Below are 17,227 nucleotides of genomic sequence, written 5' to 3'. Positions count from 1 at the left end.
CCATTTGAATTCGTACATAGGTTCACAAGGGGATACTAACGGCACATCAGTTGAAAGTGCAAAATAGCTAACCGATTTACTTACTCGTACGATCTCATGCGGCTGATAACGCTGTGGGGATCGGAACTCTCTTCCCTGGTTTCGGTTGTCGTGCCAAGCCTGCACACTGGAGATATGAGGACTGTTGCTGGCGGATGTTCCTCGTTTTACCAACACCATGTTCACATTTTTCCACAAAAATTTTATTGTCTTGAAACATACAACGTTACCTGCGCCACATGATTTCCTTAGTGTACATATACGAAAACCCTACAGCTATATTGTACCATATCTAAATAATAAAAGTAGTAATGTGATGAGTGATGAAATGTTCGCAGGCGATTACGCTGTGCTCGGTGTTGTCGGGAGCAGTACTGTCCAGACAGGTGTAGCTGCTGAGACAGCCGTCACACGCCGCCCGGCGCACGTCCCGCCTTGTTGGGGTCGCTCCTCCCCCTACGACGCCAGCGCCACCGCCAACAGTCCCAGCAAGCAGCTCAGAGACAGCCACTCCAGCCGCGGGGCCGAATCTGCGAACACGAACACAACGTCCGACATTCAACGCGCTATAGCCGGACGTCTGCGGTCATTACTTGTCACACTCCAGCTCATATTTGTTATACAGGCTGATTTCATGATGGTGTTACAAACTTCCAGGGATGACAGAGAAGGGTGAATGTATCAATTTCAGGTAAGAGAACCTGGTCCGGAAACAATCGAGTCAAAAGTTATAAACGATATTTCTTTAAAGCCAGTACCACCATTAGACTGTTGTTTATTTACAGTGTTACATTTACACTTACACAATCGTCATTTCGGCTTCAAAGTGCCATTATCAAGTGTTTTAAGTGTCATAAATTGCCTAAGACGGCATACTGTCGTATTGGAAATGGAAATGCAATGTGGCTAGGGCCTCCCGTCGGGTAGACCGTTCGCCTGGTGCAAGTCTTTCGAGTTGACGCCACTTCGGCGACTTGCGTGTCGATGGGGATGAAATGATGATGAAAGACACACAACACCCAGTCATCACGAGGCAGAGAAAATCCCTGGCCCCGCCGGGAATCGAACCCGAGACCCCGTCCGCAGGAAGCGAGAACGCTACCGCCGAGACCACGAGCTGCGGACACTGTCGTATTAAGATACACCATTAGACACATTATCTAAGAGTCTTAGACAATGTGTCTATTAGTGTATTTTAATACGACAGTATGCAATCTTAGGCAATTTATGACACTTAAAACACTTGATAATGGTACATTGAAGCCGAAATCATGATTGTGTAAGTGTAAAGGTAACACTGTACATAAACAACAGTCTAATGACGGTACGCCGGCCGGTTCTGGGCGCTACAGTCTGGAACCGAGCGTCCGCTACGGTCGCAGGTTCGAATCCTGCCTCGGGAATGGATGTGTGTGATGTCCTTAGTTTAGTTAGATTTAATTAGTTCTAAGTTCTAGGCGACTGATGACCTCAGAAATGCTCAGAGCCATTTTTAATGACGGTACTGACTTTAAGAAAATATATTATGACTATGAAAAAAAACTTATTGTAAACGATAATCGTTTCGATACCTCTGTCAGTGGGGTAGATGTACCGGTACTATTGTTGCTAAGACTGTAGGGTTAGCAACTTTTAGAGGTGGTAGTAGGATAAAAATAGTTCTAGTAAAAATAAGCTCTAAAAGGCATACTAAGTGCTCAAAGGTCTTAAGTGTGCGTTTTAGAGCCCGTATTTACTGCCCATTTATTTCTTATTTTGGTCCTTACTATCACCTCGAAAAGTCTTCTCAAGATAACAATCGAGATAGCAATAACATGATCGTACAAGAAATGTTCAAATGTGTGTGAGTTCTTAAGGGACCAAACTGCAGAGGTCATCGGTCCCTAGACTTAAGCACTGTTTAAACTAACTCATAGTAACCTATGCTAAGAACAACACGCACACCCATGCCCGAGGGAGGACTCGAACCTCCGGCGGGAGGGGCCACACACGCTCACCGACATGGCGCCCCTGACCGCGTGGCCACTGCGCTCGTCAACATGATCGTAGTATCACGTGAAAAACCAACGAGTCGCCAGACACAGGCATAGCCCATAGCTCCCTCCCCCCCTCCCCCCCCCCCCCACTCCCACTCCCGCCCCCCCCCCCCAAAAATTTTCTGAATATGGCTTTAACACATGCCGAAAACGGTCATAGTAAACAAACGCTGTTTTAATCAAAATTAGTACCAGATCGCTGAGCTTCACGGACAGTGTTGTCTAAATTTATGCCTATGCTACAATCACAGCAACTGATCAGTACGTGTATTCCTTGTTAGAGGCACCGTATCAGAGCAATTCTCGCTTGCACTTTCGATTCTGTCGTTTTAGGTCGGCTCCCTTACCTCAAACTGGTACAGCATCACGGAGTCACCTGTACACTGCGACACCAGCGCTTCAAGCAGCCAATAAGCTACACTCTTGAATACGATAGCTGATCAGTGAGAATAATTTTCTATTGATCATATGTAATTACATGTTCCAGAGACATATTAAGCCTTAACTTCATCTATGATTATCATCCCCATTTCGTCCAGACGACTTATTCTTGTTCAGTAGCCTATCAGTATTTCTGTTACATTGTCAACACAATAGACTTTCCTAGATTTTCTCTTTCCGTTTTTATCTCGTTTTCAAATGTTAATTCAACTAATTTTTTCCTCAGATCAAAGAGTATGTCCAGAAGTGATTCTTCTGTGCTACTGCAAACGTTTTTGTAAATGATTTTCTGCGATTACTTAGCGTGTAAGGCAGGACGTAGAATGTCACTATATCGTCTTTTGTAAACAAGGGAGAAAGGAGCGTTTTAAAGAGTGCATACAGTACAAATGTGAACTTGATTTTTCTGAGAGTTTTCTGTTATCCCCATTATTTTGAAGCAAATTTTGAACAGGTGTTCCTGGATATGTAACATTACTGTTCTCAGAACACAGTGAATCGTTAACTGATTCATTTTAAACACAAATTACATATTTGATAGCGGTAAAACTATTCTTCGATTAACACATTGAAGCCGCGTGGTCTAGGGCGCCTTGTCACGGTCCGCGCGGCTCCCCCCGTCGGAGGTTTGAATCCTCCCTCGGGCATGGTTGTGTGTGTTGTGCTTGGCGTAAGTTAGTTTAAGCTGTATTAAGTAAGCTTAGGTACCGATGACCTCAGCAGTTTGGTCCCATAAGACCTTGCCACAAATTTACAATTTTAACATATTAACATTAAATTAACTCGTTAGCTTACCACTGGAGGTCACAGGCCTCTTGTATCAAATCACTTAACAATCATTATTGAACTATCTCTGAAGTTAGGTCGGTAGAGCTTTTATCTCCCTTGCATTTTATACAAACTTGAGGGATGGTTAAAAATCTACGAAAAAACCACCAAAATGGTTGATAGGTACCTTCAAATAAATTTTTCTCTGACATTGCTGAATCCTGAAAAATATTGCCACTACGTGGCAATATTTGCACTTGATAGACTGCATAGTAGTTCTCATTAAATGTAGTGAAGTGTACAGTACTGAGCATGCACAAGAGCATGAACTCGACGGTGTGAGATCTGGCCACCAGTGGCAAACGTATGAAGCCTGTCGCATCCTTCAAAACTCAGCGCTAACACAACGCAAGGATGCGACACGGACAGAACGTATGCCACGAGTAGTCTAGAAGTCAGGAAAAATGCAGTGAACCTACTGATAAGACATCGAAACCGACTCCATGGTGGCCAATACTAGAATACTGGTCCTGCGTACAGGAGTCTTAGAAAGTGGATCTAACAGAAGATAAAGGAAGAAAGAATGCAAGGACACTCTGCTATGACCAGAACGGTTCGGTAGAACCCATACGGAAATATTAGGTTTATGCTCAGGAAATGTAAATTGAAACTGTTGGAAGATACCTTACTGGATAATTTCAAATAACCGGCTTCGTCTCTGTAAGTCTCACCGTTATGGCAGTGACCAATGACAGTCTTTTCCTGCTCCCCTTTAATCTGCGTTGTGATCTTCAGTTCTCCATGCTACTCCATACTGCGCAAGGCTCTTCAGCTCCGAACCACTACTCCAACTTACATCCTTCTGAACCTCTTTAGTGTATTCATCCCTTGGTCTCCCTCTACGACTTTTACCTCCCACACTTCCAGCAAAAACTAAATCCTTCGATATCTTAGAATGTGTACCATCAACTGATCGTTACAGCTATTCAGGTTGTGCCACAAATTTGTTTTCTTATCAGTTTTGTTCAGTACCTTCTCATTAGTTACGTGATCTACCCTATAACCTTCAGTATTTTTCTGTAGCACACATTTCAAAAGCTTCTATTCTTGTGTAAACTGCTTGTCGTCCACGTTTCACTTCCACACATGCCTACTCTCCAGACAAATACATTCAGAAAACACTTCCTAACACTCAAATCTACATTCAATGTAAACAGATTTCTCTCCTTCAGAAATGCTTTTCTTGCCATTGCCTATCTACATTTTATATCCTCTCCACTTCGGCCGTCATCAGTTATTTTGCTGCCCAAATAGCTAAACTCATCTACTACTTTAAGTGTCTCATTTCCTAATCTAATTTCCTCGTCATCACCTAATTTAATTCGATATATTCTATGATCCTTGCCTTGCTTTTGTTGATCTTATCTTATTCCTTTTTTAAAACACACAGTCCATTCTGTTTAACTGCTCGTCCAAATGGTTTGCTTTCTCTGACAGAATAACAAAGTCATCGGCAACAAAGTTCTTATTTTTTTTTCTTTTTGAACTTTAATTCCTACTCCAAATTTGTCTTTAATTCTCTTTACTGCTTGCTCTGTGTACAGATTGAACAATATTGGCTGTAGGCAGCAACCCTATCTTTAATCTAAGCCCACATAAAATCGCAGGTATGTGGGTGGTGAAAAACCTATTCTGAACTATTCAGTAGGTGTAACGAGCAGCGACAGCACATTCACGTAGTGGCACGGTGGCCGGACACCGTAGCACCGCCTGCGATACTCACTACATCTCATGACGAGGTAGTCGGGCACGTAGCCGTCCTCGCAGGCGCAGGTGCCGTTGCTGGCGCAGCGCACGTGCTGGTTGGCGCCGTCCAGCTCCAGGTAACACACGCCTTCCACATCGCCCGTGCACTTGTCGTTCAGACCTGAAACACCGAACCACATCATTACACTCTGTGAATCTGACTTGCCGCTCGTATTTGATATGGATCTACTACGAAACGCTGCTACATTGAAGTACTTTCTTGATAACACTGTATTCCGTGCTTAAAGGCAACAAATAGCACTCCACGACAAAATTGCATTACTTGTGAAGGTTATAAGCAACTGGAATGTGTATATCAGAACTATCACTAAAAACAAGCAAAGGGAGCCTTTTTCTGGGGTAAATTACAAGCTAATTTGTGCAATGTGATATAACACGTTCTTGGCCTGTACGAAACTAAAACGAAAACTTTGTTGTTACAGACTGAGTGATGAAGCAACTGACAACATAAGAGCATTTGCGGAAAACCCATAACAGTGAACTGAACAAAGCAAGAAATGGATGATACAACGCAAGTGTGAAATAAAATGTTCATCATTTCAAATATGGTGAACCTCAGGGGGCAGTGCAACGACCCCTCCTCTTCATTCTGTACGTGACTTATACGCCTCCAATGACAAATGGTAGTGTAACAATGTATACAAAACACACTTAACTAAACCGATGTACACATTCGATAAAAATACTGGCGGCCGCTGTGGCCGAGCGGTTCTAAGCGCTTCAGTCCGAAACCGCGCTGCTACAACGGTCGCAGGTTCGAATCCTACCTCGGGTATGGATGTGTGTGATGTTCTTAGGTTACTTAGGTTTAAGTAGTTCTAAGCATAGGGGACTGATGACAGATGTTAAGTCCCATAGTGCTTAGAGTCATTTGAATCATAAAAATACTATGAATAAGAGTTTTGTAAATACAAAACAGCGTTGATAGTTATTTCAGTGAGAATGTTTTCCTTGTAAATGCAAGCAAGACAACGTTCATGCAGATCCATGCAAACAGTCAGTAAAGTCGAATTATATCTATCTTAAACCTGGAGACTCATTTCTATTAGAAGCATAGAAGTAAAACTTCCTGGTCGTTACATTTAATAATTACATAACATGAAAGAAACATAAGCAATAAAAATGTTCCCCGCTAGCGTATTATCAATGAGCAGAAGCCTCGAACAGAGTATCAAGATATACGTTTACAATACGCTGTGACACAGTTTGGGAAGAAGCAGCCCATATACACATAAAAATATTAGGAATGATATAGAAGAGAGCTGTCGGGTCAATTGAAATGTCACTTCCAAGACACAACCGTCAAAGTAAAGTAAAAAACTTAATATGTAAAGCGCTACTACACATTTGTGAAATAACTGTGCAGTTGCGAAAGAGTTATATACACACAAAATGTGAGTACTATTGTGAAATGAAACTATTTTAGTGAACCGAAAAGCATCGCATAAATGATCGGTTATGCGTATAATCGAGCTATCGCAAACAATAAATACAATAGAAAAACCAGACCACTAAGAAACAAATTAAGAGATCACTTAATTTTAGATTTCCTGTATAAGGTAGTCTTAAACAATCTTGGCAACACATGCTTCATACAGTTCCGATCTCTCTCAATGTGGTTTCCATATTTTTGGAACTCTAAAGCAAGATATTCATGGCTGTCGCTTTGCTTCGCATGAAGAGGTACGCGCATGGGTCCAATCATCGTGCCGTAGGCAACTGCAAATATTTTTTCATGAAGGCGCTGACTGTTTGTCTCACAGTGGGATAAACGTATTAACAGTTGTGCCGATTACTTTTGGAATAATAAACAATTAACTCACTGTTTTTCCCACGTGTATAATTTTTATTTGATTGCCCCTTATATAACTAATATTAAGCTCTTATAAAATCGATGGAACTATAAGCAAATCTGGCATCCTTCCACATCAGTAGGGAACCTAAATAGAATACAACCACAGATATTCTACGAGTTGTAGCCACATCTTTAGAAATCAAGTTCTGTGACCTTGTGACGATACCTGCATAGAGGTTTCAACGAACCCCAGCTTCTGTTTTTTCTTTTGCTTTTTCTTTGATCAGGGTTTACTACAGAAAAACACTGACAGGCACGCTGAAAATAACGAAAGTGATATTTCATGGTTGTTGCTTTGTCACATTCTCGTTGGTATAGTGTTTAGGACTCTTACAGGTGTTGCGAGTGACTTTGAACATCCTTCATGTGTTATAACTGTATGGTGGTAAGAAAGACGAAAACAGAGGTTATTTTTTTCTAACAGTGTATTTACAAGAGAAAGTGAGTTATTAAGTGTAAAAACTCTGTGACGTTGGTACCACTTAATGCTGCTCGAGCATTTGGGATCCTCATGAGGTCGGACTTAAGCAGTTGCCGACAGACAGTTTTGCTCAAGAGGCAATATTGACGTAGTAGGGGGGCAACTCGGACCGCACATGAAGCTATCTTCCACATTAAACGGTTACATACATAAATCAGTCGAGTTGCTACAGTAAGGGTGCTCCCAAATTCCGATTGTTAAAAGTCGGTATGAGTCTGAACACCTTGTGCCAGTTGTTCTCTGTTTCATATTGCTGCGAGCCTCAGCGATCTAGCTGTTGAGACATCATAGTAGCGTAGTGAAGTGTTGTTGATTTTACCATACGTTCAACTGACTTTGAATAATAATTGTATCTGCATTTACATTTAAATGTGCAACTGAACATGAGACACCATCACAAGCTTAGTTAATTTAATATTCTGTGCTACAAATAAGAACTGCAACTGAAGATGTCCATCTCTGTAACGCGCTTTCACGAATCCATGCCTCTTCCATGTCAAAAGTTATACCATAGCAGCTGACTTGTACGAGTCGTGCACGGCTGTGGGTTGTCAGTACTCGAAGACAAACTGTAAAACATTCCTCATCTCACACCTCTATCCACGCAGATACCCCGATACCCTTCTATATCTGAGGTAACTTTACCTAGCTCACGAAAAAATTAACCAACTAACCAAGCATCTTAAAACAGTACTGCGTCTGTCAGTATTTTTGTTTGTTTGTCACTGAGCAGGAAGGCTACTCTCTTAAGAAGCTCTTAACGTGAATTGAGGTTTCTAGAATGAGTTGTTTGTTGTTAGTTGCATGTTACTATAAAATGAGCCTGTGAACCACGGACCGCACGAATACCTGACTCGGGCCGCAACGATCTCCAAAGTAAAGGCAGACATGGAAGAAGTGCACAAGTGTGCTGTTAGATTTCTTACCGGTCAGTTTGACCATTACAAGAGTAGAACGAAAATACAAAGTGAGCTAAGGTGATACTGCTTAGAGGGAAGAGGATGAAGTCTTGTAGCTGTTCACGAACTGTAGAGAACCAAAGTTTCGGCTGTACGCACGGCTCTACTTCATCCACCGTTTACTTACTCTTAAGGACCGTAAAGAAAAGGTAAGACAGATCAGGGTTCGTGTAAAGTCATACATGCATTTTTTTCTTTCAATGCAGTTGCGAGAGGAACAGGAGACACAGTAACTAGCGGTAGTATATTCTCCGTCATTACACAGACACACACACACACACACACACACACACACACACACACACACATATATATATATATATATATATATATATATATATATATATATATATATATATATATATTGCTGCTCACCTTAAAGAACACACGTCAAGTTGCAGACAGGTACGGTTAAAAGACACTCACATATAGCCCTCGGCCAGAGCCTTAGTCAGTAAAGAGACACACACTCGCACAACATTCACACAACCAAGCACACCTCACACCTCACGCTCGCCTTAGGTATGCTTGCTTGTGTTTGTGTGTGAATCTTGTGTGTGTGAGTCTCTCTTTGCTGACGAAGGCTGTGGCTGAAAGCTATACGCGAGTGTCTTTTAATCGTGCCTGTCTGCAAATTGATGTGTCTTCTTTACGGTAGGTAGCAATCTGTCTTTTCCTACATTGTTGATATTCCTACCTGAAGTGTGTGAGCGTGTGTGTGTGTATGTGTGTGAATGACGGAGACTACTTTGCACTACTATGTTCATTGCTCCCTATTTAGGGAGGAGGAGGAAGTTGGTAAATGAAATTTCATAAGGTCCTACCCTAACGGAAAACGCCTTTGTTTCGACGTTTCCCACACTACTCCGCGTATCATATCCATGCCACTCTCTCCCTTGTTTCGCGATGACACAAAACGAGCTGCCCTTCTTTGAACTTTTTCGATGTCCGCCCTCAGTTCTGTCTGATGCAGATCCTATACCGCGCAGCAGTACTACAGAAGAGGGCGGCGGACAAGCGTAGTGTAGGCAGTTTGTTTGGTAGAGCGGTTGCATTTTCTGAGTGTTCTGCCAATAATTTGCAATGTTTGGTCCGCTTTCCCCACAGTGTTGTCTATGTGATCGTCCCTATTTAAGTTATTGGTAATTGTAAACCCCAAGTACTTAGATGAATTTACAGCCTTTAGTTTTTGTGACTTATTATGTAACCGAAATTTAACCACTTCCTTTTAATAAGCATGTGCATGACCTCACGACCTCACACTTTTCATTTTGTACAGTCAATTACCGCTTTTCCCATCATACGCATAGCTTGAAATTGGTTTTTATCATCTGATGACCGTACAAGACGATACATGACAGTATCATCTGCAAATAGTCCAAGAAGGCTGATTAGATTGTCTCTTAAATAGTTTGTACACATCATGAAAAGGAAAGGACCTATAAGACTTCCTTGGAAAACGTCAAGTACGAGGGTCACTCCAAAAGAAATGCACACTATTTTTTTTAAGTCCATCTTTTATTCTACATGTTTGAAAGTTTTACAATGTGAAGATACATCCTTTGGGAACAATATTTTCATTTCTTCACATTATTTCCATCCCTCTCAACAGCCTTACGCCATCTTGGAACCAGTGCCTGTATACCCGCACGGTAAAATTCTAGACCAACCTGTTGGAGCCACTGTTTGGCAGCGTGCACAAGGGAGTCATCATTTTCCAACCTTGTTCCACGAAGAGAGTCTTTCAGTTTCCCAAAGAGAAGAGCTAAACGTAAGTAAAGAACCTCGAGTCGCTGTTTATGCTACTGCATTACGCCTTGAGAAAGTTTCTTTTCAAAAGCAATCCCATTCACCACGCTGAGCTTTGTAATTCAAATTTTTCGTGCTCTTGCAATACATGTTTGCTGAATTGTAAATGTCATTCATTTCATAGTTTTTTAATATGAAAATTTGATAATTTGTTCCATATTTTCGTTGTAATAATTCTTGAAGTTTCGTTTCTGTTGCGTAAAATGCTTCTAAAGCGATTTTGGTAAAACAGAATTGTGCAAAGAAAATATTGGTTTGGTGCTTAAGTTCATAGCGTTTTTCCGTAAGTTAACTAAACAATACATATACATAACAGAGATTTTAGTAATCAGTAACATATTTTTCTTGACTATTTACAACAGTCTGTCAACGCTGGAGTAACGCCTTGGTTCCACGACTGTAGAAATCACGCGAGTTTGAGGCAAAGAACTCATTGAGACATGTTCGGAGCGCATTTTCATTCGGAAAGGAAGTTTCTTGAATGCTGTTCGACAGAGAGCGGGAAAGGTAAAAATCTGAGGACGCAAGATCTGGTAAATAAAGCGGGTGCAGAACGATTTTCCAACCCAACTATTGTATAGTGTTTTTTTGTCGGTCTAGCAGAATGCGTTGTCGTGCACCAGCACTTGCTGCAGTCTCCCCGTTCGTTGTTCTTGGACTGCGTCTCAAAGCGTCTCAGTTGATGACAGAAAATTCCAGCAATGATGGTTATCAATAAGTAGCACACCACCCCGTCACTGTTCCACCAGACGATAACATTACGTATTGTGGATTTGCTCAGGTCTTTGTACGGAGAGATGCTGCTTTTTCTGGGATGAACCAGTACTGTCCTTTCCTTACATTAGCATAAAGACACCATTTCTCGTCACCAGTTACGGTACAGTATAGGAAAGGCCGGTGTGGTTCACGAGCCAGTTGATGACGAGCAAGCAGAAATATACAACTGGCAATCCGCTGATTTTTGTGATTTTGGCTTAGTGCATGCGGTATCTATAAACCCGATTTTTGAACCTTCCCCTTTGCATGAGAATGTCACACGATGGTGGAGTGATCACAGTTTTTCACACTGCCAGCTCTCGAGTACACTAACGTGGACCACTGCACGTTTAAACGATCTTCATCGAAACCCCGAGGGGTGTTCCTGGACTTGGAGAGTCGCTACTGTCAATACGATCCTCCTTAAAACGAGAAAATCATTTTCTTGCCGTGCTCTGCCGAATAGCACTATCCGCATTCAATGCGCAAATGGTTCTGGGGTCATCCGCTACTGTCACCCCTCTATTGAACTCAAACAGAAGTAAATGTCGGAAACTTTGCTGTTTGTCCCCTTGGCACTCCATTTTCTAGCGTCCATAGCTCCACACACCATCTCCAAATGACAAGATGACAATAAGTAACCTCAAACAGAAACAGTGAATAAAAAATGGCAAGCTATAAATGAACCCACAGCAACCGGAATACCAACATGCAAGACAAAAACTCTATAGACTTATGAACCAACCTGATATTGAAAAATGAATATTTTAGTAATAAAATAGGCTTGAGATGGGGGGCTTGATACTATTTTTCCTCATGAATTGGAGGGATGGTGGGGGGGGGGGGCGGGGGGTGTTCCGGGGGAGGGGGGGGGGGTGAAATCTAGAGGAGAAAGAGCATTGAGACATTAGAAAGAATCTCTCCTGAGGAGTAAATTGCTTTTGTAGATTCATCATGTGATGGAGAGTTGATACGTCCGCAATGTGAACATTGTTGTGGGAGTGATTCTCCTGGCCACCAGTGGCTGCTGCCAAAAGCACCTCTCCCTTTCAAGTATTCTTTGTACACTTATACATTAACATACCTACTCTACAAACCACCGTGAAGTGCCTGCAGTGGTTACTAACAAGGGAACCTCCCCATTGCACCCCCCTCAGATTTAGTTATAAGCTGGCACAGTGGATAGGCCTTGAAAAACTGAACACAGATCAATCGAGAAAACAGCAAGAAGTTGTGTGGAACTATGAAAAAATAAGCAAAATATGCAAAGTGAGTAGTCCATGCGCAAGATAGGCAACTTCAAGAATTATGTGAGCTCAGGAGCGCCGTGGTCCCGTGGTGAGAGTGAGCAGCTCCAGAACGAGAGGTCCTTGGTTCAAGCCTTCCCTCTAGTGTAAAGTTTAACTTTTTATTTTCAGACAATTATTATCTGTCCGTCCGTCCGTCCAATGCGAGGTAACTGCGCCGTAGTATGGGGACGCTACACCGAAACGGAAAAATTTGAAAACGTTAAAAACATATGTTTTGACACAGCACAGGGAAAACTGTGCGACTGTGAAACTGTTGCATTCATTTGTTGCAGTTTATGTGACAAACTCTTATGTTTTCATCACTTTTTTGGAGTGATTATCACATCCACTAGAAAACCTAAATCGAGCAAGGTAGAAGAAACTTTTTACTCATTCGCCAAGTGTACAAGTTAGGTGGGTCGATAACATATTCCTGTCATGTGGCGCACATGCCGTCACCAGTGTCGTATAGAATATATCAGACGTGTTTTCCTGTGGAGGAATCGGTTGACCTATGACCTTGCGAGCAAATGTTTTCGGTTCCCATTGGAGAGGCAAGTCCTTTCGTCTACTAATCGCACGGTTTTGCGGTGCGGACGCAAAACATAGACTGTAAACGTATTACAGTGAACAGAGACGTCAATGAACGAACAGACAGATCATAACTTCGCGAAAATAAAAAAATAAACTTTTCACCCGAGGGAAGACTTGAACCAAAGACCTCTGGTTCCGCAGCTGCTCACGCTAACAACGGAACCAGGGCGCTCCTGAGCTCTCGCTATTCTTGATATTGCCTATATTTTGCATGGACTACTGAGTTTGTATATTTTGCTTATTTTTTTCATAGTTCCACACAACTTCTTCCTGTTTTCTCGATTGGTCTGTGTCCAGATTTCAAGACCTATCCATTGTGCCAATTTATAACTAAATCTGAGGGGGGTGCAATGGGGAGGTTCCCTTGTTAGCACGGTACCAATCTGCAACCGAACTCATGTCCTTGCAACATTGTGTAAACAGAGCCCGATAGGAACCGACTGCAATCTGTCACTCATGCACGCAGCTGTACTTACGCAGACTCTTCTGGCACATGTGGTTCTGGCGGTCGTAGTGGTTGCTCATCAGGCAGAGGCAGCGCTCCGTCGTGTCGTTTCCGATGAGTCTCTTCTGGCAGATCGACTTGTTGCCCATAACCTGCTGGCACTCCGCCGTATCACGGCACGGCGCTTCGTACGCCTCGCTCCCTGCAACAGAACAATAGCTATCACCCTGTCCCGTGTACAAGCAGCTAGCGGCCCTATTTTTCATTCCACTCTGAAACTGCTATACTTTCTACGCTTTACACCTGAAACAACTTTTTCAGCACCTACATCGATCGTGTAGCTAATTTCACTTCATCGAGGTAACAAAAATAAGTTCGTGAACAATGCATTCCATTTCATAGAATATTCCTCTAATTTTTTGCATAGTAGCAAACGATTACTCATAAAGTGTAAAAGACTGACCTGGACGGCGTTTTTATAATAATAATAATAATAATAGTAAAATAATAATAGTAGTACACTCTAACGGAAAAAGAAAACGACGCACCATGAAGGAATTATTCGAATGGGACGGAAATCGGTAGATGTGATGTACATGAACGAACAAACAAATGATAACAATTTCAGAAAAATTGGACGATCTATTCAAGAGAAAGAGCTCCATAAACTGAGTAAGTCAGTAACATATTGTTCCATCTCCGGCCCTTATGCAAGCAGTAATTCGGTTTCGCATTGACTGATAGAGCCGGTGTCCTTCTTAGGGATAGCGTGCCAAATACTGTCCAATTGGCGCGTTGGCTTGTCAAAGTCCGGAGATGCTCCAAACATTCTCAATTGGGAAGAGACCAAGCGACTTTACTGGCCATGGTAGGCTTTGGAATGCACCAACAAAAGCAGTATAAACGCTCGTCGTATGCTGGTTGGCATTATCTTGGTGAAACAGAAGTCCAAGATAGAAGCACAACAAAATGCGAAGTAGAATACCGTCAACGTACCGCTGTGTTGTAGGGATGCCGTGGATGACAACCAAAGGGGTCAAACTACACAAAGAGATGCCAAGCCAGGCCATCACACCTGACTGTCGGGCCATGCGGTTGGCGACAGTCCGGTTGGCATCCCACCGCTGTCTGGGGCGACTCCAGAGACGTCTTCCGTCTGGAATTTCATTGACTGGAGTAGAATTGTCTCTAGTGATGAGTCCCGGTGCGAAATGTACCCAATCGACCAGTGTCTGGAGAAGCCCCAGACAGAGGTGGATACCAACCTGACTGTCACCCTCCTTAAGGCCCGACAGTCAGTAATGACTGTCTGGTTAGCCATTCAGTTCCATAGCAGGACCCCTTCCGCGGCACACTTACAGCACAGCGGTACTCTGACATTATTCTAAACCCCGTTTTGTTGCCATTTATGGCAAGCCATCCTGGGCTCACATTTCAGCAAGGTAGTGCCTGCCCACACGTAGCAGGCTTTCAATGCTTGTCTTCGTGTTTGCAGAACCTTTTCTTCGACCGCAAGGTCGCCTGATCTCCCGCCAATTAAGAAAGTTTGGAGCATTGTGGGCAGGACCCTGCTAACCTCACAGGATTTTGACTATCTAATACACCAACTGGGCAGAAATTGGCACGATGTCCATCAGAAAGACATCCAACAACTTATCAATCAATGCCAAGCTGAATGACTGCTTGCATACAGGTCAGAGGTGCACCGACACGTTATTGTACCGATCGATTTCTGTACCTCATTCTCCTGAATAACACATCAATTTTTTTTACATGCATACATACATACATTACATACATTTTTAAACTTTAATCATTTGTTTGTCTATGCATGTACATGACATCTACCGAACTCCGTCCCATTTGGATAGTTCCTTCTAGGTGTGCCCCTGTTTTGCCTTACAGTCTATATTCGCTAATGAAATTCATCTTAAATAATCCATCACTCTCTGAGAGGAATAATGATGTCCATATCTGGAACACTAGACGTTCAGTACACGGAAACGAAAATTTTTGATCATTTTTCATTAATACAGAAAGTTTTATAAGTTGCTAAGCAAGTTTCAAATCTAACCTAAAATTATTTCTCCTGAACAATATCGTCTATTTCATCGATGGATTTCTACTTGAAAACTGGTAGCCAGTAAGAAAAATAAATAAATAAATAAAAGTTTGTAAGTGTGGTTACATTAGTTTGACTAAAAAATTTCTTTATTGATGTTAACGCTAATCATGTATACATGCACTGTTAACTGACTCGTTCCATGCCATTCCGATAAAAGAATCGTTCAAATGATCTATGGAACATGTAACTAACTAACTAACTAACTAACTAACTTTAAACCTAGTCTTTGTTAACTGACGACCTGCACTTCGCAGAAATTCGTAATTTATGGTCTGAAGATGACCAGAGAAAAGATCGGAACCGATTAGCTAATAGGAAATGTGATTTAGTACGTGTTAGTCTTTTTATTCATTGGAAGTAGTCAGAGTGTTCGTGGACATAAGACTTCAATTTATGCTCTGTTCAGAAGGTAGTGCAAGATGTTGAAAACTGAGCCGTGATTGATTTTCACTCCATTCGCTATCATCTTGATTGTAACAAATCGGTCTTCAAGAGCCAGGGCCTCCTATCTTTTCTATTTCTGGTTTTTACTAGATGGACGGTCTGTCAGTTCGTTCTTCATCGTTGAGGCTTGTCTCACCACGCTGAAAGTATCTGTAACTTTTTTGTTGCGCCTCTAGCTGTTTGGTACGGAATTGTAGGGCTTGATTTTAATTGTGTACTAGGATTGGGGCACGCAAGCAAAATGTTATTTGCATAATAACTTCGTTTTTTCGAGGCGATAGTTAAAACGTTAATAAGCGCCTCTCTTACGTCACAAAATGCTGTGGTTCCCACTGATGAGGGAAGTCTTTTTCACGATATTTATTTTATAAATAAAAAACGCCTTCTCTTGTTGCACTGCATTTTATTTTATACAAGTCGCGTTTCGTCTTCCTTCACTTCAAAGTATCTTCAGTGGGATCTAGAATGATACAGTTTTGTTTTGATATGTATTATTATAAAATTTTAAAAAAATCCACGTCCCTTTTTTATGTAAATAAGTGATTACTTACAGTTCTTAGCGTTTTAGTTGACATGTACGTTTTCTCTCACCTACACACGTGCTGGAGGTCGTACTATGGCTCTATTTACGAAACATAAGCACGTTTTCATATTCCGAACTTTTCCCTTCCCACTTTTCGTCCTGTTTGCAATTGTTGTTGTAATTCACTATTAGTCTTCTGTCATTAATTACATATATTTGATCGAAAGCTTTGATATCAAGACGTATGTCTTGACACAGTGTGTCTCATCTTGTTTCGTTTGTTTACGCACATGTGGCCACCCAAATCAAGTACATGTTGAAAACTAACGTCTATTCATTCATGTTATGTTTCCACCCGTGTGTGTGCGCGCAAGAGAATATATATTTTTATATATTGATAGAATATATACGTGCTTGAATGGTTGAAAGTTTTGATGTTCAGCTGGTTTGGATTTCTGTTTAAATGTTTCGTGGAGCGTTTAATGCGCAAGTAAGTGGAAAGGGGGTTGGCTGGTACTATTTTATTATTGTTATGATAATAGTACTTTTTGTAGTGTTACTCTATTGTTCTATCTATTAGTGTAAACAATGAGTTGTTTGGCATGTGTACTTGATCATTCCACAGAGTTTTCTTTCTACTTTGGTTTTCTACATGTGGCAATTTTTTTGCATCGTTAGGAGGTGTCTTTTATTATTGATAATAATTATTTTCATGTCTTCTCCTCTAGTGATTAGTTTGTGATTGTGTTCTCTTATGTGTTCTGCAAATGTGGAGTGGTTTGTCCAGTTCTTGCAGTCTCACATGTGCCCTCTGTATCTGACATCAAATGTTCTGA

At 41.7% G+C, this 17,227-nt stretch overlaps 1 protein-coding gene across 1 annotated transcript in view; it reads right to left on the bottom strand.

Annotated features, from left to right (window-relative positions):
- Window positions 1-220: 220 nt before the first annotated feature.
- The window catches only part of LOC126267901 (uncharacterized), a 44,235-nt gene continuing 27,228 nt past the window's right edge, over window positions 221-17,227 (bottom strand). Inside the window, exons 3-5 of the mRNA XM_049973215.1 lie at window positions 13,331-13,501; window positions 5,068-5,211; window positions 221-569 (exon numbers count right to left, since the gene is read on the bottom strand). Of these exons, the coding sequence (XP_049829172.1) occupies window positions 496-569; window positions 5,068-5,211; window positions 13,331-13,501 (389 nt within the window). The 3' untranslated portion in view covers window positions 221-495. The remainder of the gene's footprint in view (window positions 570-5,067; window positions 5,212-13,330; window positions 13,502-17,227) is intronic.

Source organism: Schistocerca gregaria, chromosome 1 (genome assembly GCF_023897955.1).
Source record: "Schistocerca gregaria isolate iqSchGreg1 chromosome 1, iqSchGreg1.2, whole genome shotgun sequence".
Taxonomy (NCBI): Eukaryota; Metazoa; Arthropoda; class Insecta; order Orthoptera; family Acrididae; genus Schistocerca; species Schistocerca gregaria.
The sequence above is the reverse complement of the archived record's forward strand: the minus strand, read 5'-3'. Positions and strand labels throughout refer to the sequence as shown.